The sequence below is a fragment of the Urocampus carinirostris genome, chromosome 11 (genome assembly GCF_059441175.1).
Source record: "Urocampus carinirostris isolate Australia breed hairy pipefish chromosome 11, RoL_Ucar_1.0, whole genome shotgun sequence".
Lineage (NCBI taxonomy): Eukaryota > Metazoa > Chordata > Actinopteri > Syngnathiformes > Syngnathidae > Urocampus > Urocampus carinirostris.
The window spans coordinates 14,706,943-14,728,939 of record NC_142359.1 but is presented as its reverse complement, the minus strand read 5'-3'; the positions used below and the strand labels follow the sequence as shown (position 1 = coordinate 14,728,939).

The 21,997-nt window shown below is 43.0% G+C and overlaps 1 protein-coding gene across 2 annotated transcripts in view; it reads left to right on the top strand.

Moving 5' to 3' along the window:
• Positions 1 to 21,997, top strand: part of eml3 (EMAP like 3) — a 43,442-nt gene that overhangs the window by 12,053 nt on the left and 9,392 nt on the right. For both annotated transcript variants that reach the window (XM_088346632.1, XM_088346633.1), the window contains 14 exons: positions 1,183 to 1,293; positions 1,377 to 1,405; positions 6,144 to 6,179; positions 6,316 to 6,436; positions 6,509 to 6,658; positions 6,747 to 6,816; positions 8,648 to 8,758; positions 10,263 to 10,358; positions 11,685 to 11,819; positions 15,418 to 15,556; positions 18,148 to 18,299; positions 19,154 to 19,279; positions 20,412 to 20,543; positions 20,606 to 20,673. In XM_088346632.1, coding sequence (XP_088202758.1) covers positions 1,183 to 1,293; positions 1,377 to 1,405; positions 6,144 to 6,179; positions 6,316 to 6,436; positions 6,509 to 6,658; positions 6,747 to 6,816; positions 8,648 to 8,758; positions 10,263 to 10,358; positions 11,685 to 11,819; positions 15,418 to 15,556; positions 18,148 to 18,299; positions 19,154 to 19,279; positions 20,412 to 20,543; positions 20,606 to 20,673 — 1,476 coding nt within the window. The remainder of the gene's footprint in view (positions 1 to 1,182; positions 1,294 to 1,376; positions 1,406 to 6,143; positions 6,180 to 6,315; positions 6,437 to 6,508; positions 6,659 to 6,746; positions 6,817 to 8,647; positions 8,759 to 10,262; positions 10,359 to 11,684; positions 11,820 to 15,417; positions 15,557 to 18,147; positions 18,300 to 19,153; positions 19,280 to 20,411; positions 20,544 to 20,605; positions 20,674 to 21,997) is intronic.

The following is a 21,997-nucleotide window of genomic DNA, read 5'->3' as shown; positions in this document are numbered from 1 at the left end:
ACTTTTTTGTTTTAGGCCTACGTGACACTTTTTAAAGGGACAGTGTGTATTCTTTGGCTTGAAAAGCATAAGAATTAAAACAAATGGCGGAGACTTGAAGTGACCAAAATGCACCTTCTCTTTTTTGGGGGGGGGAGGTTTTTTGGAACCCTCAGAAACAAAATGGCGCAAGTGTCCGCTCCCTCTATATCAGGCTCATGTTCATGTATATTTGAAAAAATGCATTTTGATATGATAGTTCCTGTTGTGTTCCTTAGATTTTAAATAAATATTGTTTGTTTTAACTAATTATGTTTTTTACCACTCGATGAACTAAATTGTCACATCCAGAACAAAGAGTAGACCCTATCGCGTAACGTTTCTCACAAGTTTATTGAGATGGAGAGAGATCCGGTCCTCGCTAGACGCGGGAAGCAAGTCGCTCTCGCACTCGGATTGTGATCCGAATACGGAAGTGGACCTTCCGTAGAGGGCGATGGCGGTGTCAGGGATGGAAAAACAGGTCGGTAGCCGGGACAGGAGGGCAAAAACGGGGTCGGGTCAGAAATGGATCGTAAGCCGGGATGGGAGAGCAGACGTAGTCGGGATCAAAAACGGGTCATCAGCCGGGACGGGAGAGCGGACATGGTCTGGGTCAAAACAGGTCGTAGCTGGAGACAAACAGAGAGATCAGGAACAGGCAGGTGGAAAAACACGTGTAAAAACGGGACAAGCGGGAGTCAGGGTCAAAAAAAGGCTTGCATTGTATCAACAGAGGTTCGCAGACGGACTGAGAACAGGGGATTGACAGGACTGGGTTAAAATAGGGACCGGGAGCCAATCAGAACCCGCAGCAATTGGCGCCAAATGAGCGGGCACAGGTGATTCACATCGTTAATCATGACATAAATAATATAATGCCCCCTTAAAAACTATTCCAGTTAGGTTTTAAAGTGGTTTCGACTTTTCCATTTTGTTTCGTCCTGAAATGCCTTTTTTAAAATTTTTATTAAATTAATTTCATGCTAGGTTTTGGGAGTGAACCTATATGAAGGGAAAACAGAAATGAGGCTAGGGTCCTCACAATAAATATGGTATTCAACATTGTCTGGATTAAAGTTATCTAACTTGAAAATATTAATGTGTAATATATTAATAGACCGCACTTTATTTGATTTTTCAAAATTGTATTTTATTTTGAAGGGTTCGGACAAACAGCGAGAAACTGGCCAACCTGAAACGGCAGGTGAAGCGGCTGGACAAGAAAGCAGCGTCCTCGGCCACCCTCCTCACACACTCGCAGAGTTTGGAAAGGTCAGATATTCGCTCCGACGCTCGAACGCCTCGCGACCGCTTCGTCCACTTTGTTCATCCTGTTTGTCTTTTTCCCCCTGCAGCCGTGCCAGGGACCTCGTCGCTGGCGCAGGTGAGGCCTTTTTTATTCCTTCATTTTTTTATTATCTATATCTATATACACGGCCCGTCCGCAACACCATTCTGAGGTCATGGGATGAAATCCAGCTACCTTTCTGTGCAGGGTTTGCATGTTCTCCCTGCGCTTGCATGGGTTTCCTCCCACATTCCAAAAACATGGTTAATTGGCCGGTCCAAATTGTCCATAGTGAATGAGCCTGTGAGGTGTCTGTCCCGGTGTGCCTTGTAAATGGCTGGCCACCAGTTCAAGGTGTCCCCTGCCCATTACCCGAAGACTGCTGGGATGGGCTCCAGCACCCCCGCGACCCTATTGAGGATAAGCGGTAGAGAAAATTGATGGATGGATGGATAAATCTCCCTCTCTCTCTCTCTCTGTCTCTCTATCTCCCTCTCTTTCACTTTCACTTTCTTTCTCTCGCTTTCTCTGTCCTTCTCTCTTTCTCTCGTGTTCTCTCTCTGTCGCTTTATCTCTCTCAGTCACTCTCACTTTCTCTCTCTCTCTCTTTTTTTTTTCTCAATTTTTCTCCCACAATTTGCCTCTCTCTCTTGCTTTCTCTCTCTTGCATTTTCTCTCTTGCTTTCTCTCTTTTGCTTTTTCTTGTTTTCTCTCTCACTTTCTCTCTCTCTTTACCTCTCTCGCTTTTTCTCTATTGCTGGCTTTCTCATTCTCCCTTTCTCTCTCGCCTTCTCTTGCTTTCTTACTATCTCTTGCTCTCTCTATTTTTCTCCTGATTGTCTTGCTATATCTCACCTTTCTCTTTCTGCTTCCCAATCTCACTTTCTCTCTCTCTCACACGCTTTTTCCTCGCTCTTACTTTCTCTCTGTGTGTTTTTCGCTCTTTCTGTCTCCTTCACTTCTCCCACTTTTGACTCCCTCTTGCTTTTTCTCTCTCTTTTTCCATCTCTTTCCTTCTCTCTCTCTCTCTCTCTCTCTCTCTTGCTTTTCTCTTGGTCTCTTTTTTTCCTCACTCCTACTTTTTATCTGTCTTTCTCTCTCTCTGTCATCTTCGCTTCTCTCACTTTTATACTGTCACTTCTATACTGTCTTTTTCTCTCTCTCTCTTTCTATCTCTTTTTCCATCTCTTTCTTTCTCTCTTTTTCTCTTCCTCTCTTTTGCTTTTCGCTTCCTTTCTCTCTCTTTTGTTTTCTCTCCCCCACTTTCTCTCTCATTCTTACGTTCCCTCCCTCTCTTTCTCTCTTTTTCTCACTCTGTCTTTCTCTCTTGCTTTCCTTCTTTCACTGTCTCTTTTCCTGTTTCTTCAGAACTGAAATAGTGTGCTTCAAATCTAAGCACAGGTGTTCAAAATATTGCCAAAAAATGACTTTGATTTAAAAAAAGAAAATTAAATATGTCCAAAAAGACTGCTAAAACATTTAGAGGAGCAAAGTATTTTACCCCCATGCACGGTTGACTTCCAACTGTGAGCTCTCGAAGCCAGCCATCATTTGTGGTTGGGAGTTGCTTTTTATGGGAGCTTACAGTTAAGATTTATTTTAGGACCAGAGCTCCTGCGTGGGGGAGGAAACCCTCAAATGCATACATTTTTTAAATGTACTTATATAATGACTTAGAGTATGTGAAGCTTTTCCTTTTGAATATGTGCTTTTAATATCATAATATTGAACTTGATATTACTTGGAAAAAAAATTCCGACTTGGAAGTATTTGATTAACCTAGTGGTTTCATCAATTAATTGAAAAATTGAGTAAGAAAATAACTGTTATTTCATTCATGTTGAGGTTTTTCCTTGCCCTCATGTAGGTTTTAGATCGGGGGATGGTATAATAATAGCGCAGCCCTTTGAGACTCCTTGTGATTAAAGCAGGCATCTCCAAGGTCCGGCCCGCGGGCCAGTTACGGCCTGTGATCAAATTTTTACTGGCCCTCAGACTCTGTCATAAAAAGAATCATATGTGGCTCGCCAGTAATGTTGACCAAAGTATAAAATGAATTTGTACCAAGAAAAAGATAGAGATCGAGAAAGATGGATAACTGTAGAAATAAAGGGAGATAACGACAGAGAAAGAAAGAGAAAAAAGGTCAAAACTAAAGGAAGAAAGGGAAAAGAGAAAGAAGGGAAGAACGAATTAAAATGAAGAGAGATACAATGAGAGAAAAGGGAATGGAGATGAGGAAAGGAAGATCGAGAGAAGGAAAGAGTCGTGGTCAGTGATGGCTATTTTTACTCACAGTACCAGAGACTAATGTTAAATAATGAAGAAAGCACAATTTGTCTTTCTTCGCATGTTTATTTAACATTTTGGCTGTGGGACATGGATAAAATAAGCGCTGGGGTTAAGCATTTCCATTGATGTTTTTTATTACAATAAACTTTCAAAACAAAACAAAAAAACAGACGCATGAGCTTGTGAGTACAGAATAATGCTGTGATGGTTCTATAAGTGCGTTTTCAAAATGGCTGGCTAATTATACACGACAAAAATGAAACATACAGTCTGTGGAAAATTTCCCAAATCCCAGCTTCAGACCAGTCCTTTGCCCAGACTCAATCCTGCAGGTAGCTTGATAAGACTTGAGGCCTCCCTCCCAAAAGTAAATTGGAACACTTCTTAAAACAATGTAGGGACTGTTATAGTGAGTACATGAATGAATACAATGAGAAGTGCAAGGAGAAGGTGCATTAATTACCACTAAATGATTAACTTAATTTAAATATGGATGTTGTTGAAATAATGGACAGGACGGGACAGACAGGATCGATACCAGATACACGAGCAGATACCGGAAAGATGGGGTCGATACCGGACAGAACTGGAGTTGTGGCTGGAGTTGGTGGAATGGAGTGCGAGGTATTGCACAGAGTGAATCAAGGAATCAAGGTTTTGGGTGCTCTGAGGAGAGTGATGAGCAACAAGAGTATGAGTGTGGATGTTAAGAGGGGACTGTACTGGAGTGTGATTGTGCCGACTGTGTTGTATGGTGCAGAGACTTGGAGCCTGAATGCAGATTTAAGAAGGAAAGGAGTATGTTAGGAGTGACAAGATTGGATAGATTAGGAAATGAAATTGTGAGAGACAGAACTGGAGTAGTAGTGGAACTGAGCAAGCGCCTGGATAAGAGAGTACTCGGTTGGTTCTGACACATGGAGGAACGAATGATGAAGAGGATCTACAGAGCAGAAGTAAATTGACGTGGATGGTTGGTGTTATAGATAGATAGATAGATACTTTATTCATCCCCGCAGGGAAATTCACATTTCCAGCAGCATCCCTGAGCTGAGAACAATACAATAATAAAGCAAAGAGAATACAATATACAAATACCCAATGTGACGTGCAAATGCCCACTGTAGCGTGTTATATAGAATATCTAATTAGTGCTACACAGAATACATATTGCAATAACATTCGGTAATATGCAATGTAGGGGGTGTGATTTAATGTGGGCTTTTACTCTGCCGGGTAGAGTTAAAGAGCCTCATGGCATGAGGAAGAAAAGATCTCTTCAGTCTGTCCGTGGTACAAGACAGTGACAGCAGTCTGTCGCTGAAACTGCTCTTCTGTCTGGAGATAATGCTGTGTAGTGGATGCGATGGATTGTCCATGATTGACCGCAGCTTTTCCAGTGCCCGTCTCTCAGCTACTGTTGTCAGGCTGTCCAGCTCTGTGCCCACAACAGAGCTCGCTTTCCTTGCCAGTTTATTGAGACGAGAGGCATCCTTCTTCATGACGCTGCCTCCCCAACACGCTGCCGCATAGAAGAGGGCGCTCGCCACAACTGTCTCATAGAAAATTTTCAGGAGCTTTTTGCAGATTTTGAAGGAGGCCAGCCTTCTGAGGAAGTAAAGTCAGCTTTGGCATTTCCTACATAGAGCTTCTGTGTTGGCAGTCCAGTCCAGTTTGTTGTCCAGCTGCACACCCAGGTATTTGTAGGTCTGTTATGAGTGCACTGCAGGAAAAAGGTCTAAATCTAGTGGAAGCTAGATCTCTAGTTGGTGATAGGAATGAGTGGAGAGGTGTTGTAAAAGGATAGTGGGATGTTTAAACGCGTTCTAAGGGATGGGCAGGGCACCCGTATGATGCGGCAGGGGTAAACCAGTGAAAGCTGTCGGGCCCTTCTGTTAAACAGAAGTGTTTTGTGTCACCCTGACCCGAGTGACATGGCCGCTTTCTTGTGTCCTGTTTCATCTGGTGGGACGAAAGCATGACTGACTTGGGTGCCGAGGTACTTAACTTGTTTGGGCATTTGGGTTGGCCATAGTCAAATGTTTTATGTTTTTTGCTACTTTGTTTCTTTTCTTTGTTTTTGTGTATATGTTTGCCTTGCTGTCTATCACCCCTCTCGATGGATATGACCAGGGTAAATAAATAGATACATAAATATGGATATGATAATTAAAATAATCAAATGGATAAAACTGGAAAACTCACATAGTCATGACTATATATGCAGTGACACATTTCAATGTTATAACAAGAGTTATTGTTTACTACACCTGTCAGTATAAAATATATACAACTCCAAATAACAATCTTCCAAAAATCCCTTTCCAGAGAATAATTGTTGTTGAAAATTGAAAATAAGTGTTTTTTCCCATGTCATTTAGGACATTAATTAAATATTTCCAGTCCATGTAAAATTATAATCCATTTGCGGTCGATATCTGTAGTTGCTGCACCTCTAAGAAAAATCCAGTTTCTGGATACTGTTTTTTTACATTTTTATGTGTTTTTATGTATGTTTATGTATTTTATGTTCTATTCCCAGGCTCCCCTGGTTCCAGACGAGCAACTTCTAATCAAGGTAGGTGGACAACATTTAAACCATCCAGACTACAATTTATCTGTTGCGCCAAATGGTTAAATGGCAAATCCAGATCTAAAATCTATGTCGGATATCAGTTAACTTTGTATGTGTCGCTGTTCTTTTTTTCCCTTAGGTCAATCCATCAAAATGTTCATCCGGGGCCGTCCAATCACGATGTACGTCCCCTCCAATATGCCAAATTACGACGAACTGAAGATGGAGCCGCCTTCAGAGAAACTGGAGCTGGACTGGGTGTATCCTTTAAAACCGTGAGGCTGCCGCGGAATCGGTTGAAGGTGTTTGGGACCTTGACTCAGGGACGACAGCTACGGCTACCGGGGGCGAGACTGCCGTGCCAACCTGTACTTCCTTCCCAACGGGGAGGCGCTCTACTTCATCGCCTGCGTGGTGGTCCTATATCATATCAAGGAGCGCAGCCAGCGTCACTACCGCAAACACACGGACTGCGTTCGATGGTTGGAAGCCCGCGGCAACTTTTGGCGATCTATTTTGTATGGCAACGCGGAAACAATCTCTGAGAATGCTTGTGGTTTTCTCTCGCAGTCTGGCGGTGCACCCTGACAAAGTGCGAGTGGCATCCGGCCAAACTTCGGGTGTGGATAAAGACGGCAAGGTGCTAACCTCTCCCAACAAAGGTTTTAGCTGTTTATTTGTTGCCGTGGTCGACTGGCAAACAAAAACAAAATGCTTCTGTGGATTCTTTTGATTTCAAACTTAACAAATAGTGATTAAAAATGAGGAAAAATACTATAAAGGAGAAATATTGAATTGAGTTGGATTATCTTTAATGTCATTGTGATACATAGAACGGGATTAGACATGGTACTTCAAGTTAAACATGTAATTAAGACTTTAATGAGAATAATAAGAGAAAAACTGTCATGTCATGAACCAGAACAGGATCAGAACCCAAACGCGTGACATTCTCACACAAGCCTTTTATTTTACGGGAAATGGGGAGTCATGCACGTTAGACAGGGGTCTGGTGAGGAAAGACAGGAAGCCAGAGACCGACGAGATTGATTCCAATTGCCCGAGTTGATATCGGACAAATGGGGTCGATACCGGACAGGACAGACAGACAGGATCGATAATGAAACAGGATATCAAAAATAAACAGGACAAACAAGACGGGAACGAAAACTGGAGAGAATAATAAACAGGACAAAAATAGACGGGAACGAAACTGGAAACCGATATTAAACAGGACAAAAATAAACTGGAACAATAGGAAAACAGGACCAAGTCAGAACCCACGTCTTGCAGGGCAGAGGTTCATTGACGGACTGACAAAGGGAGAGTGAGAGCACTGAGCTTAAAAAAACGGAAAGCCAATCTGTGAATGAGCCGCAGCTGGCGCCACACGGGTGGGGGCAATTGGGCGCCATGGCAACCGTGACATGTCAGGTTAACAAGGTAAAATACAAATACAAAGCAGTGCTTGAAGACTAACCTAAAGGTGAAATACTAGTGCATTATAACAAAATTGCAATGAGTAGTAGTGCAAAAACTCAAAAATAGGTCACAATAAATATATTTTCACAGTTTTGCGTGCTTGTTTAGGGTGGTGATGGCCGTAGGGAAGAAATTCTCTTTGAGCAATTTACAGTTTTATATAATCACTCATTCTATTTATTCAACAAAACAAAATGGTTTACAAGTCGCACTGGACTAAAGACTGCAGATATCTGTGGTCTCTGGTACTTTGACTGAAGATAGTGTGATCATGAGATAAAACCGAATGACTTTTCATATGTAATCTATATCACTGGTCGTCCAATGGTAAGAAGTCAGAGCTCTGACTGCTCTGACCCCTCTTCAAATCCCACCCAGACTTTTCTTTCTTTGTTAGGTACAAAAATATGTGCGTCAAAATGCTTCCTGGGATTGTTCATGGGGCTCTACCAAATGTGGAGGCGGCCCACTGATTTAAAGGGATATATTGTATTATTTAGCACCTCATAGTGGTAAAAAAAGTAATTCATTAAAAAAATGAATTTAAATTATAAGCAAAAATAAATGAACTATCATTTGAACATGTATTTTTTAACTATTCATAGGTCAAAAAATTTGTATTTATTTTACACAACATGAGGCTCACCTCGAGGGAGCTGACATGATTGTCCGCCATCTTGCTGCTAGGGGAACCCCCAAAAAACTTGTGAAAGGGTGTGCAAAAAATTGTATGGTTTTGTCGCTTTGAATCTCTGTAGTTTGTATTCTTACCTGCGCTTCGTGGTACTTGTTTTTGATTGCGCTCCACAATTCAGTGACATCGGCTGGTCGAATATTAATTAGCGTCCCTTCCAAGTTTTTTTTGAACAACAAATACAATTTGAAGTCATTTGGGGGACCATTTGTATAAAGAAACAAATACAACTCTGATTATTTCATATCTGAAATATTCCTTGTCATCCATTAATGACTTGTGTGTGTTTTGGCAGCCCTCCCAGCCTTGCGTCCATATTTGGGATTCAGCCACCTTAGTCACCCTGCAGCAGGTGGGCCTGGGAACTTTCCAGAGAGGAGTGGGCTCGCTTGCCTTTTCCACATCGGTGAGTACGTACTTACACGCCGTTTTGGACGCGGTACAGTAAAAAAAAGGAATTAATTACAGTTACTCGGTAGTTACTTTATTTAAAAAGTAATTAAGTTACCACCTCAGATTACTGATACTTAAAATTAGCACGTTACTCTGGAAGTAACTATAGAGTTCCAGATTACCGCATACACATTGAAGCAGACCCCCTAAGAACTTAATTAGCCACATAAGAAAAAAATAGATGAAAAGGTGTTTACCGGGCATGTATAACTCAATTTGGCTTGGGAGCCGGATCCAGACTTCCAGCTTAACCAATCAATGAAAGAATGTCAATTTAAAATATTTAACTTGCTGTAGTAGTATTATAATTTGTCATTCACCTTCCTTTGATAGCCTACTCTGTCAGAACCAGAACAGGAGGAGGACCCAGATGCGTAACGTTTTCCCACAAGCTTTATTTTACGGGAATGTGGCAGTCATGCGCGTGAACACACACGCCAGTGATTCGGCGATCGCTGGGCGGAAGAAGTAAGACAGAAGTCCGGCATGGAAAAACAGGAAGCCAGAGGCTGACGAGATCGATACCAGATACACAAACAGGTACCGGACAGACGGGGTCGATACCGGACAGAACGGGACAGACAGGGTCGATACCAGATACTGGAAACTGGAGTCGGATATCAGACAGGACAAGACAGACGGGATCGATGCCGGAGACTGGAGTCAGATATCAGACAGGACGAGACAGACGGGATCGATACCTGATACTGGAGACTGGCGCAAGATATCGGACAGGATGAGACAGGCGGAATCAATACCAGAGACTGCAGCAAGATATCAGACAGGACGAGACAGATGGGACCGATACCAGACACTGGAGACTGGAGTCAGATATCAAACAGGACGAGGCAGATGGATTGATACCGTATACTGGAGACTGGCCCAAGATATCGGACAGGATGAGACAGACGGAATCGATACCGGATACCGGAGGCTGCAGCAAGATATCAGACAGGACGAGATAGACGGGATCGATACCGGACAGGATACACAAGCAGAATACCGGACAGAGTCAAAACACACGTCTTGCAGGTGCAGAGGTTCATTGACGGACTAACAAGAGGTGAGTGAGAGCACTGAGCTTAAAAAGGAGGGAAGCCAATCAGGCAACGAGCCGCAGCTGGCGCCAAATGGGCTGGGCCAGGTGAGGGCAATGAGCAACCGTGACATACTCTACATAATATAATCACAGATGGGGATCTTTATTAAGCACAAAACCTTAATTAACAAATAACATGTTTGGCATTTAATGTATTAACAATGTGTTCATTTTAACAGTTATAGCACAGCACTTTTGGTTGAGTTATCCCAGCTTTATCGTTTTTCGGGTATCTTCTTTCAGACTGATGTTTCCGTGATGTGTACGTCTTGAGTCGATATTTTTTAGTCCCGTTCTTACCTCCCTTTCTTACCCACCGCAATGCTTCATATTTTGGGAAACCACCATTTGTTTTCAGGACTCCGGTGTCTTCCTGTGCGTGATTGATGATTCCAACGAGCACATGTTGTCCGTGTGGGACTGCGCCCGGGGGAGCAAGCAAGCAGAGGTTAAGGTAAGGCTGAATAACAGCTTGCATGAATGGAGCTTTTTGTGCCCGCATATTATCTCTCAATCTTCTATTTTTCTTTTTTCAAGCTCATACTTGACAGTTTAAAAGCTTTATTTTACGTTTACGTGAAAATTATTTTGACAATTTTAGTTCCAGCCTTGTTCTAAATCAAGGGTCCAGTCAATTCAAGGTATGTTTATCTGTATAGCCCTTTATCACAAGAAGTCTCTAAGGGCTGCACAGACCAGACTATTTGATCAATTTATAAATGAATATACATATATTTTTATCAGACCAATACCATTGACATAATGATATATATAATGAAATAACACATTTTGTCTTTTATCTTGATATTCTTGTAGTTTTTTTCCTCTTTAAAGTCTTTATTACATGTTTGCATTGGAGTACCATGTCCAAGCTCGTTGCATACAATGTTTCACAACAATAATTTCAATCACAAAAAAGACAATTCAATACCAGTTCGTCACACCAAAGGTAAATATAAATAAATAAATGATACATATTCATTTAGATGTTTAAATAACATTATAAAAATATATGTGACGGAAAAATGTTTTTATTTCGTTTGTCTCAAACTCAATTTACTTTTGGGCCACCAGAGATTGGCTTTGGGTAAGGTCGGACATTTGTGCTCAGTCTGTCAACTAGTCAAGTCAAGTTAAGTTATGTTTATTTGTGACGCCATTAATCACAAGGAGTCTCAAAGGGCTGCACGGACCACAAACTATTGCAAACTACAGACTATTATGACACTATCCCCTGATCTAAAACCTACATGAGGGCAAGGAAAAATTCAAAAACCTCATGATAAGGACAATGAAGAAACCTTGAGAAGGGACCGCACATCAAGTTATCCCCCTTCCAGGATGACCACGTTGCAACAGATGTTGCAATAACAAATAATACACAGATGTTGTCAACATAAAATATAGGTTATTCATATGCTATAGAATAGAAGTGTGTTTTAAGCCTAGATTTAAACAGTTCCACTGAAGTTGCAAATGGAATCTCAGTGGCCTAGCATTCCAAAGCACCAGGGCTCAAATAAAGAATGCTCTCGAACCTGCGGATCTCTTCTTGGCTCTTGGGATCTCTAGTAGACCAGCATTTTCAGAGCAGAGGCTCCGAACCGGAACATAGGTGGAGATTAAATCTGAAAGATATAAGGGAGCAGGGCCATGCACGATTTTGTATACTACCAACAGAACCTTAAAATCCCATCTTAAGCTAACAGTGAGCCAATGCAGGTTAGCTAAAATCGGGGATTGTTTGGACAATGTGTACTATTTCAGCACCTTTTTTCAGACCACCAACGAGACTGTGCTGGCTGTGGACTTCCACCCCAGCGACAGCGGAAACATCATCACCTGCGGGAAATCGCACGTCTACTTCTGGACTCTTAGCATGGGGCAGTTCACCAAAAAGCAAGGCATCTTTGGGGTAAGACTCTCTCCATCCGAGTACACGTCACGTCCTATTTAGCTGTTTTGCTCCTTATCAAAACATTCAATGTCTTGCATAATGGATGTTCGAATACAGTGATACCTCTACAGACGAGTTGTTCGACATACAAGGAATTTGAGATGCGAGATGTCTTTTGGGCAAAAATCTTTCCCGACGCGAAGGAAAATTCAAGTTAGGAGAATGTCCAGACGCTACTAAAAGAGCCCGCTCTACGCCAGATTCAGCATGTTCCAGTTAGCGTTTCCCGCCAATTGATCCCGCGCTCTGTTTTGTTTTTTATTGCATAACATCTCCTTTGTGTGTTTATGTGTCCCTAGCCATGAGTTGTATAAAAGGAAATGTTATTGCAATTTCAGGGCGGGGGGCGGAGAAGATGTGTATGTAAATGAAGCCAGAAACAATAGACAAGCACGAGCGTGGAGTAGGTGACCTAGCAAAGCATTATGATCGGTCATGATCTTCGATTTGTTTGATATTGAAACAGAAACATGCTGTCCAAGCAATAACACCGACCAGGGGCATGACTATTCTTTTCAAATTAGGAACCAATGTTCATGACAATATAGAGAGACTTCTGTTGTTGTGGATGCTCGGAAAGGGGCTAGCGGCAGAGAGCAGCAACCCCTAGAAGGCGCTGTCCATCTACAACAGGGGTCAGGAACCTTTTTGACCCAAAGAGCCATAAAAGCAAAACTAATTTTATTTTTTGGGAGAGAGCCACTACATATTTTAAAACAAAATTCGACAAAACCGCTCTTCAGACTAAAGCTAATTCTTCAGCGCACTTTTTTCACTGTTTGACGTTTGATGATTTGAAAACTTCCATGAAATCATAATAAACAATATTAATAATAATAATAATTCCAGAGCTTAAATTCACCCTCTAACGCAGTTACTTAAGAGTGTTGAAACTCGTTTTGCCAGTTGTTTTTTTCCTAATTAATGGTTTCAAAAAAGGTGCAAGCAAAGTTCTTTTGTAAAACTGTCACAAAGTACTGCAAAGGAGGATACCAACATATTTACCTTCATTGCAGATGCGCTGGGCAAAGGAGAAAGAGTGCACGTGCCCTGTGTATAGCTATGCCCATTCCTACCGTTAACCCAATCGAATTGCTCCAGGTTCTTTGCTAGATGTTTTGGGTTATAGTGTGTTTTGTGGCTTTTCATCATGAAGTGTCTCAACAATGAACATAGATTGTTTAATAAGCTTCCATATAATTATTTGCAGATTTACAGAGAAACAGTTAATTGGTGTGACACCTTGACCGTAAACTGTAGTTTAAATTGTGTCCTATATACTGGACCAAACCTGAGCTACATCTGTATTGTCTCAGCTTTTGCTCGTGTGACACTGTCATCATGAAACAATGTTTCATGTTCTATTTCCGAGCTATACGTACTCATTAGAAGAGCCACATATGGCTCGCGAGACATAGGTTTCCGACCCCTGATCTATAAGGACCTACAACTCGAGGCAGCGTCAACAGAGGGGGATTAATTGTCAGGTACAACTGGAATCGATTTTATGGCCAGCCATGGCAGGTTTCAGAAATTCAAGAGAACTGGCATACAATAGAGTATGCAGCGCTTTACTTAATTAAAATGAGATTGTGAAAAAAGATGTAAAATATGTTGCGTGTACCTTAATTTAAAGTTTCAGTAACTTTAATTTTAAGGGTACAATGAGCCTACGTGTCATCAACAGTCTCTCCTCCCGCAACACACATGCACCTTTATTATGCTAGCAATCGGCGACTTCTTCCAAGGTCCATGCTTATCATCGCTTTTGTCCCCCGCCATTAATATAATCTTATTTGTCTTATTATTGTATTTTTTGATGATCAATTCCTCTTTGCGTGTGTTTTAGTGATCCAGAGAGATATGCTCTATAGCTATGTAATGCTTTTGGGAGGCCAGGAACGTATTATCTAGTTTTCAAGTATTTCGTATCGGAAAAATTTACTCATTGCACGAGCAATTCAAAACATGAGCGCAATCCGGGAACAAATTAATCTCGTATGTAGAGGTATCACTGTACAGCACTTTGCTGAAATAAAATTGATTGACACATCTAGAGGAGAAGAACACCCATGTGCGGATGCTGTTCCTGGACTTCAGTTCAGCATTCAACACCATCATCCCACAACATCTGGTAGACAAAATGAGACTCCTGGGTTTCAACACCCCCCTGCGGAACTGGCTGCTGGACTTCCTCTGTGACAGACCCCAATCAGTGCGGATAGGTCAGAACAGTTCAGATGTCATCTACCTCAGCACGGGCTCCCCCCAAGGCTGCGTCCTAAGCCCCTTGCTGTTCACCTTGATGACACACGACTGCGTCCCTAGGTCCGCCACAAACCACATCGTGAAGTATGCTGACGACACAACAGTGGTGGGCCTCATCAGGGATGACAACGACCTGGCCTACAGAGAGGAGGTGGAGCAGTTGGTGGGCTGGTGCAGGGACAACAGCCTGGTCCTGAATGTCGACAAAACTAAAGAGATCATTGTCGACTTTAGGAAAAACCAGCCCAACCATGCCCCACTTTGCATCAACAACAAGGCTGTGGAGGTTGTCAGCAGTATCAAGTTCCTAGGGGTGCACATTACAAACAAACTCACCTGGTCCGTGAACACTGCATCACTGGTTAAGAGGGCACAGCAGCGCCTGTACTTCCTGCGGAGGATGAGGAGAGCCCACCTGCCCCCACCCTCCCTCATTACATTCTACAGGGGCACCATAGAGAGTATCCTGACCAGCTGTATCTCTGTGTGGTGTGGAGGCTGCAGCGCTACCGACTGGGGTAGTGTGAGGAGGATAACGAGGACAGCAGAGAAAATAATCGGGACTACACTTCCCTCCATTCAGGACATTGGCCAGAAGCGCTGCCTATCCCATGCTAAAAACATTACCGGGGACCCCTCTCACCCCCATCATGGACTGTTCACTCTGCTAGCCTCTGGGAAGAGGTACTGCAGTGTGCGGTGCAGGACCACCAGGCTCCGCAATAGTCTAGCCCCCCTGGCCATTAGACTGTTAAATGGTCAATCTAACATATAGTTAACTTAAATCTAAACGGCTGCTAATCTGACTTTTTGCACTACTGGCAGTTTTTTTTATAGCTTGCCACTCCTTGCACATTGCTCTCTGCACTATTGTAATTACAGCGTTATTGTTACAGTGTTAATGTTACTGTGTACCTGACTTGTTAACCTGACTGCCCATTTTGCACATCTGGTTAGCTACTCTTCTTCCACTATCGGCACTATGGTAAAATACTATACGTAGCCAAAATACAATACAACATTATTTATATCTGTACATTCAAGGAAACTGTGGGGGTCAGATGCATCGACATTTCGTTCTGTATACACGTGTACTAGAATGACAATAAAGTAGATCTGAATCTGAATCTGAATCTGAAATGCGGCTCGGGAAGAAATGTTTCAACGAACCAAAAAAGGCTTTCTCCAGTATTTTACTACCTTTTACTGTACCATTTGGTAGTTACGTTCCAGTCCATGCAAATTATCATATGAGCGTCTCTCTCCTTTTTCTTTCTTTAATTCCTAGAAATACAAGAAGCCCAAGTTTATCCAGTGCTTTGTGTTCAGCCTGACCGGTGATGTTTTAACTGGTGATTCGGAGGGAAACATTCTGACATGGGGCAAATCTGCCGCAGACATCAAAACTCTCGGCAAAGGAGCCAAAGGTGAGTGACGGCCACTGGAGAGGGGAGGCAATGGTAGGGGCATCATTTTCTGTGGTGTGTCCTGGGCAAGTAGAGCCTGGTGGCGCCAATCTTGTCCAGGCCAACATATATTTCCACCGGTCTCGAATTGGGGGCCTTTCGCAAATTAGGCAAATGGCGTTATAGCTAGACCTTTAGCCCGTTTTATGAACTTGATAGTGATCGTACGATGTTTGGATTTTTATCCAAGATGGGTAATTGACTTTACTCAGATGATTTTCCAAGTGATCAAAGACGTCATTGATCAGGTCTGAGAACGCAACGCTGGACAGCATTCTCCACTGTTGACTGTTCTTGGCTGTTTTGGGGGGAATTGCAAAATAGTCACCAATCCATTTCTTCAGCACAGTTTTTCTGTCTTTCTCTCTTCCGGCCCCTTTGCCAGACCAAGTTGTTGTAGTTAGCAAGTTCAAGAAGCCTTTGTGCTTCATTATTCTTCCAGTCTCTATGAGAATTCACACCAATGTAGGCGTTCCTGACACCTTGCTGAATGATTATATCTTTCTTTGGTGCTTTGTCTATGATGTCTTATCATTGGGCATAAAAGTCCTCAGTTTCTTCGTCACTGTGTTCTAAGGTTTATGCAAAGGCCTAAATGACTGTGATGTTGAACGGTGACGCACTGAGGCCTGTCGTGATGAGCCTGCTTGAGATTGGGCAACATTGGCCATTGTGCTTTTTAAGATAATTTTCTTATTTTAAATTATAATATTCCTCTGGAACATCTCATCTCATCTCATTAGCTGCACCGCTTATCCTCAGTAGGGTCGCGGGGGTGCTGGAGCCCATCCCAGCAATCATCGGGCAGTGGGCAGGGGACACCCTGAACTGGTTGCCAGCCAATCGCAGGGCACACAGGGACAGACAACTCGCTCGCTCATTCACACCTAGGGACAATTTGGACCGGCCAATTCACCTGAAATGCACGTTTTTGGAATGTGGGAGGAAACCGGAGTGCCCCGAGGAAACCCACGCAAGCACGGGGAGAACATACAAACTCCGCACAGGATGTCTGGAGCTGGATTTGAACCCACGCAGGAGGTTCCCAAGACATGAACTGTGCCGCACATGCGCTTACCACTGCGCCGCCGTGCTGCCCCTCTGGAACATAAGAAACATAATCCTCATACTAAGCAAAACTATTTTATATAGCAGGTGATAGATAATAGCATTTATCCCTTCCAGATTCCAGATAAGTAAAACGAACTACCGTAAATTCCGGACTATAGAGCGCACCTGATTATAAGCCGCACCCACCACATTTTGAGAGGATAGCTGCTTTTGTACTTACACAAGCCGCACCTGCATATAAGCCGCATGCGCTCACATTAAAACATGTAACATAATCATAAAATTAACCCAAACCCTACTTTGAGTCCCGCGATTTTATCTGGACATAAAGTACGCAGTTCAAAAATCACAGCTGGCAGAATAACGGAAAATGATACCGGTAGTTAACATTGGTTGCAGAACTGCAGAGTCCGGGTCCCGTTAAAAGTAATCCAAGGAAAAAAAAAGTATATATTTCCAAAGGTAAGGGTGGGAAAAATATATATCCACTATTGTCTGCCGCGTCCAAAAACACCCACCCTTACCGGTCCCCACTTCCCGTCATCCCCTGTGTCTGTTACGCCCCTTCTTTTTAATTGGTCAGTGCAAGACTTATCAGAATAAGTGTCCAAAATAAATACAAATAAATACATTACAAAAATATACAGTTGCAAATACATATTATACATGATTACACATATTTACAAAGACGGTACACCGAGAGAGTTTTCAAAGCTTTAATAATAATATCATAACTTTCATCCCAAACCGTGCCTGTGAAGGGTAGCAAAACGCTACTAGCAACACGCTCGCAGCACAGTGAACCGGTCTGTTAAAAAAAACACACCATACTTGCAGAAACCACGGTAAACCGTCCTCATCTTCCTCCTTATAACTGACGTCATCAAAGTCGTCTTCCCCAGTATGGGCAAGAGACTTTATCATATAGACGACGTTCCACGCTCCCTTATTCATAAACACGCTAGCAACACGATCGCAAGGTAAAGTTTGCGTGCAGTAGCTCTGTTTCCTTCTTTATCCGACTTCTCGATTGCGTTTAGCTTGTAAGCTGCGTCATGTGCCTTGAACTCGAGCGCCGCTGGCGGCTGTTAGAAAAATTACATAAATTGGCCGCATCACTGAATACGCCGCAGGGTTGAAAGTTTAGGAAAAAAGTAGCGGCTTATAGTCCGGAATTTACGGTATTTGTTTAATTAGACATTGTTGCTTTAAATAGAAATGTTCTTCTTTTACTAGGAAAAAAATGTATTAAAATATCTTAAAGATACAAAACAATTGTGTTTTTCCTGTACATTGAAATCTAACTGGTGATTAGAATTTGCTGATCAGCTATCATAATCGTCCCAAAATAATCCCAAATTTCTGATAACGTAAACTCTAGTTATGCAAAAATACGTAACTGCTGATGTCACCTTTTTATTGCATCATTAATTTTTACATAAGTCTCAAGATGGATGGAATATTTTTTCCGTTTTTTTCAGAGACCTTACAGATCATGCGGCAGACCAGAGCACACGAGGGCAGCGTCTTCACTCTCTGCGCACTGCACGGAGGCGCGCTTCTAAGCGGAGGAAGCAAAGACCGCAAGATTATCCGTTGGAGCGCCGACCTGGCCCCAGAGCATGAGTGTGAGGTGAGCGCCGAGAGCGCCTCTGAAAATAAAACTTGCAGCAAAAAAATCTCTGCAAGATCAGCTTTGACAAAACGTGACTTTACCCTCAAGTCATGTTACATTTATTTGTACAGCCCCTTAATCACAGACAGTCTCAAAGGGCTGTACAAGCTACAAATATTATACCCTCTGATGAGAAACCTGCATGAGGGCAAGAAAAAAAACCTTAAAAACACCAGCATAAGGAAAAATAAAAAACTCGAGAAGTCACCCCTTTCTTGATGACCAGGCAGCAATAGACAAAACATAGTCAACATTGACAAAAAACATAAGTAATAATTGATATGTGACCAAAACAGAAAGGCTGGTCAATGTAGATGATGGCATGTCTCAGGACCAGGTGCTGATCACCTAACTCATTCGGGTTAGTCTTTCCCTCTCGCTCAGCCACCAACCAGAAAGTAGGAAAAGACAAGAAAACGATAATATGAGGTCATTATCAACCATAAGATATAGAATATGAGTATGTTTTAAGGCTGCATTTAAACTCCACCACGGTTGCAGATCTCAGAGGGCAGCGCGGTCCACATAACCAGGGCCTGAATGAAGAACACTCTCTAACCTGCGGATTTCTTCTTGGCTCTTGGAGTCCCAAGTAGACTAGCATTTTCTGAGTAAAGGCTCTGAGCAGAAACATTGGGCACAACTAAATCAGAAAGATAGGAAGCGGCAAGACCATGAAAACTTGTATGTTACTAACAGATCCTTAAAGTCACCTAAAACGGGAAGGGAGCCAGTGCAAGTCAGATAACATTGGGGGTAAATACGATCACACTTTCTTGTGTCTTCACCAATGTTATATTTCCCGAGTTTAGATCCCTGAAAAATTTGGGGCAGTACGCACGGTGGCCGACATTGACGGAGAGGAGATGTTGGTGGGGACAACCAGAAACGCCATCCTCAGGGGCACCTTCGCCAGCGGCTTTGTGGCCATCGTGCAAGTAAGTATCTCCAACTTACTTTTCATCTCCAAAATCCTTGAAAGGGTAGTCTCCTCCTAACTCCATGCACATCTCACCTTGAACTGTTTGTTTGAACCCTTCCAGTCTGGTTTTCGTCCAATTCACAGCACAGAAACTGCACTTATCAAAATCACCGAAAATCTCCTTTCTGCAGCTGACTCATGTTCACTTTCCATTCTCATCCTTCTTGATTTGCGTGCGACTCTCAGCACCATATTCCCGCCCCATCCTCCTCAGTACACTCTCCTCAATTGGCATCACCCACACCCCCCTCCTCCTACGTCGCAGACTGCACTCAGTTCATACAACTCAAGTCCTACTCATCTGAATGCTCTCCACATACCACAGGTGTGCCCCAGAGCCGCTCCTCATAACCTAACTTCTCCTCTTTGGCCATATCTTCCATAAATGTAACATTTTTTCATGGCTACAACCCCTATCTTTCTTGCCTACCCATTTCAACAACTCCGGAACTCTGCAACCCTTTCTACTTTCCTGTCATGATTACTGATGCAGGGCACCTGTGGCTGCCCATTTGGCGCCAACAGCCACGGACTCTGATTGGCTGTTGGACTCTTTTTAAACTCTTGTCGGATCCCGTCAGATCGTTTGTGAACCTACGCTACAGGCCAGGCAAACTTTTGTGACTCCTGACTCTATCCTGCCCTTTTGTTTTGTCCGATTCCCGTTGCCGACCTCTTTTCTGTACCCGTCCCGGCCATCAACCTGTTTTTCCTCGCTCTCGACATTGCCTGCGCTCGACGATCCGCGGATCGTGGGTGCAAGTCCTTTCCTCCTTCTAAATAAAACTGAGTAAAACGAACGCAATTGGGTCCCGTGTCCGTTCCTGGTGCGTGACATTTCCAATACAGACACAAAACCCACCTTTGCAGACTTACTTACCCATCATAAATGGCATCACATGGTCCCACCCTTTTTTACTGTACTTTATATATGTATTTATTTATTGTATCTATTTATTAACAGCAATGGTTTTATTCTGTGTAGAGCAACTAAGGGTGTCTCAATAGGCGCTTTGAGATTAAATGGACTGTACAGCATTATTATTATTATTATTGTTATAAGACTGTGCTGACTCGTGCTTCTTCAGGGTCACGTGGATGAGATGTGGGGCCTGGCCACACACCCGTCGGCTGACAGATTCCTCTCCTGCGGCCATGACCGGCAGGTGTGCCTTTGGAGCACTGAGGAACACACGCTACAGTGGAACATCACTCTGGAGGTTTGATAATGCCAGCAATCGGGAACTTTGGTCAGGTGGGGATTGACGCCATGTTTCCAAAGGATTACGGCTTGTGCGCTGATTTCTGCCCAAACGGATCAGTGGTTGCAGTCGGCCTCAGCACAGGCAGGTAAGGCACTGCAGCTTCACATGCTTTGACAACGGCAATGTCGGGTTTTGACCAGTGTGGAGCGCATTGCATAAAAAAAGTATTTATTAGTTACTAGTTACTGTTACTGATAAGAGAGTACTCGGTTGGTTTGGACACATGGAGAGGACAGATGAGGAGCGAATGTTGAAGAGGATCTACAGAGCAGAAGTCAATGGAAGGAGACCAAGAGGAAGGCCACGATTGACGCGGATGGATGGTGTTATGAGTGCACTGCAGGAAAGAGGTCTAAATATAATGGAAGCTAGAGCTCTTGTTGGTGATAGAAAGGAGTGGAGAGGTGTTGTAAAAGGATAGTGGGATGTTTGGGCGCGTTCTAAGGGATGGGCAGGGCACCTGTATGATGCAGCAGAGGTAAACCAGTGAAAGCTGTCGGGCCCTGCTGTTGAACAAAAGAGTGTGTTGTGTCACCCTGACCCGAGTGACATGGCTGCTTTCTGGTTTCCCATTTCATCTGGAGGGACAAAAGCATGACCAACTTAGGTGCCGAGGTGCCTAACTTGTTTGGGTGTTTGGGCGATTGGGTTGGCCATAGTCCAAAAAACTTCGTGTGTGTTTTTTTTTTGCAATTTTTTTCCTTTTTCTTTTCTTTGTTATTGTATGTGTTTGTCTTGCTGTCGGTCACCCCTCTTGAGGGATACAACCAAGGTAGATAGATAGATAGTTACTGTTACTAGTTAATTCAAAAAATAAATCTGTTACCTCCCGAATTACTGGCCCCCAAAAATAGTGTGTTACAGTGAAAGTACCCTAGATGGTAGGGCGCCCGCTCTGATACTGGGAGGTCTCCAGTTCAAGCCTCGGCCGAGTCATACCTAAGACTTACAACATTGGTACTCATTGCCTCCCTGCTTGGCGCTCGGCATTAAGGGTTGGAATTGGGGGGTTTGGTCACCTAATGACTCCCAACACAGCAGGTCTAAAATGGCGGCGCCCTGTTTGGCTGCGGCTGCATCGGCTCGCTACAGTTTAACTGTGCGGGTCAGGTGTATCGACATTTCGTTCTGTGTGCATGGTTGCAAAGAATGACAATAAAAGTAAATTCTTCTTCTTCTTCTCTTCTAGTTTCAGATAACCGTAAATACTTACATTGAAGCTGACTGCTTAAAAATAGCCACATAAAAAATAAATAGAGGAAAACATATACACCAACCTGTGGAAGCGGTGAATCTTTTATATTTCTTGTGTAATCTTGAGTGCTTGTAAACAAACACTTTGCCAGTACACTTCATATCCATTTTGTCTAAGGGCTTCAAATCACTTTGCTGAATACTGTCCAAGAGGT